We start from the raw sequence: 2748 nt of genomic DNA, 5'->3' as shown, positions 1-2748 counted from the left end.
CTGCCATCCCTACTGTACCACCTCTACCGTACCACCTCTACTCTGCCACCCCTACCATACCACCCCTACCGTACCACCTCTACCCTGCCACCCCTACCGTACCACCTCTAATCTGCCACACCTACCGTACCACCCCTACCGTACCACCTCTACCCTGCCACCCCTACCACCCCTACCCTACCACCTCTACCCTGCCACCCCTACTGTACCACCTCTACCCTGCCACCCCTACCTTACCACCTCTACTCTGCCACCCCTAACGTACCACCTCTACCCTGCCCCCCTACCGTACCACCTTTACCCTGCCACCCCTACCTTACCACCTCTCATCTGCCACCCCTACCGTACCACCTCTACCCTGCCACCCCGAACGTACCACCTCTACCCTGCCACCCCTACCCTGCCCCCCCTACCGTACCACCCCTACCGTACCACCTCTACCCTGCCACCCCTACCACCCCTACCCTCCCACCTCTAACCTGCCACCCCTACCGTACCACCCCTACCACCTCTACCCTGCCACCCCTACCGTACCACCTCTACCATGCCACCCCTACCACCCCTACCCTCCCACCTCTAACCTGCCACCCCTACCGTACCACCTCTACCCTGCCACCCCTACCGTACCACCTCTACTCTGCCACCCCTACCGTACCATTTCTACCCTTCCACCCCTACCGTACCACCTCTACCCTGACACCCCTACCATACCATCTCTACCCTGCCACCCCTACCCTGCCACCCCTACCGTACCACCCCTACCACCTCTACCCTGCCACCCCTACCGTACCACCTCTACCCTGCCACCCCTACCGTACCACCTCTACTCTGCCACCCCTACCGCACCACCTCTACCCTTCCACCCCTTCCGTACCACCTCTACCCTGCCACCCCTACCGTACCACCTCTACTCTGCCACCCCTACCGCACCACCTCTACCCTGCCAACCCTACCGTACCACCTCTACCGTACCACCTCTACCCTGCCACCCCTACCGTACCACCTCCTCCGTACCACCTCTACCCTGCCACCCCACCGTACCACCTCCACCGTACCACCTCTACCCTGCCAACCCTACCGTACCACCCCTACCGTACCACATCTACACTGCCACCCCTATCACCTCTACCCTGCCACCCCTACCCTGCCACCCCTAACCGTACCACCTCTACCCTGCCACCCCTACCGTACCCCCCCCTACCGTACCACCTCTACCCTGCCACCCCTACCGTACCACCTCTACCCTGCCACCCCTACCGTACCCCCCCTACCGTACCACCTCTACCCTGCCACCCCTACCGTACCACCTCTACCCTGCCACCCCTACCGTACCACCTCTACCATGCCACCCCTTCCGTACAAGCTCTACCCTGCCACCCCTACCGTACCACCTCTACCCTGCCACCCCTTCCGTACCACCTCTACTCTGCCACCCCTACCATACCACCTCTACCCTTCCACCCCTACCACACCCACCCTACCACCCCTACCCTGCCAGCCCTACCGTACCACCTCTACTCTGCCACCCCAACCGTACCACCTCTACCCTGCCACCCCTGCCGTACCACCTCTACCCTGCCACCCCTACCGTACCACCTCTACCCTGCCACCCCTACCCTGCCCCCCCTACCGTACCACCCCTACCACCTCTACCCTGCCACCCCTACCACCCCTACCCTACCACCTCTACCCTTCCACCTCTACTGTACCACCTTTACCCTGCCACCCCCACCGTACCACCTCTACTCTGCCACCCCTACCGTACCACCCCTACCACCTCTACCCTGCCACCCCTACCACCCCTACCCTACCACCTCTACCCTTCCACCCCTACCACCTTTACCCTGCCACCCCCACCGTACCACCTCTACCCTTCCACCCCTACTGTACCACCTCTACCCTGCCACCCCTACCGTACCACCTCTACCCTGCCACCCCTACCCTGCCCCCCCTACTGTACCACCCCTACCACCTCTACCCTGCCACCCCTACCACCCCTACCCTACCACCTCTACCCTTCCACCTCTACTGTACCACCTTTACCCTGCCACCCCCACCGTACCACCTCTACTCTGCCACCCCTACCGTACCACCCCTACCACCTCTACCCTGCCACCCCTACCACCCCTACCCTACCACCTCTACCCTTCCACCCCTACCACCTTTACCCTGCCACCCCTACCGTACCACCTCTACCCTTCCACCCCTACCAAAACCACCTCTACCCTCTACCCGGTGTTCTCAACTAGCCTACCTGGTTAAATAAAGGTGTTCTCAACTACCTACCTGGTTAAATAAAGGTGTTCTCAACCAACCTACCTGGTTAAATAAAGGTGTTCTCAACTGGCCTACCTGGTTAAATAAAGGTGTTCTCAACTGGCCTACCTGGTTAAATAAAGGTGTTCTCAACTGGCCTACCTGGTTAAATAAAGGTGTTCTCAACTAGCCTACCTGGTTAAATAAAGGTGTTCTCAACTGGCCTACCTGGTTAAATAAAGGTGAAATAAAAAATAAAATAAAAAATAATGACACTCCTACCCTCAAGCCAGCGACATAATCTCCCCAACCCCCCCCCCTCTTTCTCTCTCCCTCTCTCTCTCTCTCTCCCCTCTCTCTCTCTTTCTCTCTCTCTCTTTGTCTCGCCCCCTCTCTCTCTCTCTCTCTCTCTCTCTCTCTCTCTCTCTCTCCTCAATTCAATTCAATTTAAGGGCTTTATTGGCATGGAAACCTATGTCAACGTTGCCAAAG

The 2748-nt window shown here is 59.0% G+C and overlaps 1 protein-coding gene across 1 annotated transcript; it reads left to right on the top strand.

The window, feature by feature from the left end:
- Positions 1–1342: 1342 nt before the first annotated feature.
- Positions 1343–2266, top strand: LOC135527637 (uncharacterized). Its single transcript, XM_064956125.1, has one exon. It carries the CDS (start codon positions 1343–1345, stop codon positions 2264–2266), a length of 924 nt encoding a protein of 307 aa, XP_064812197.1.
- The last annotated feature ends 482 nt before the right edge of the window (positions 2267–2748 follow it).

The sequence above is a fragment of the Oncorhynchus masou genome, chromosome 33 (assembly GCF_036934945.1).
Source record: "Oncorhynchus masou masou isolate Uvic2021 chromosome 33, UVic_Omas_1.1, whole genome shotgun sequence".
Lineage (NCBI taxonomy): Eukaryota > Metazoa > Chordata > Actinopteri > Salmoniformes > Salmonidae > Oncorhynchus > Oncorhynchus masou.
This window is presented reverse-complemented; position numbering and strand designations above follow the sequence as displayed.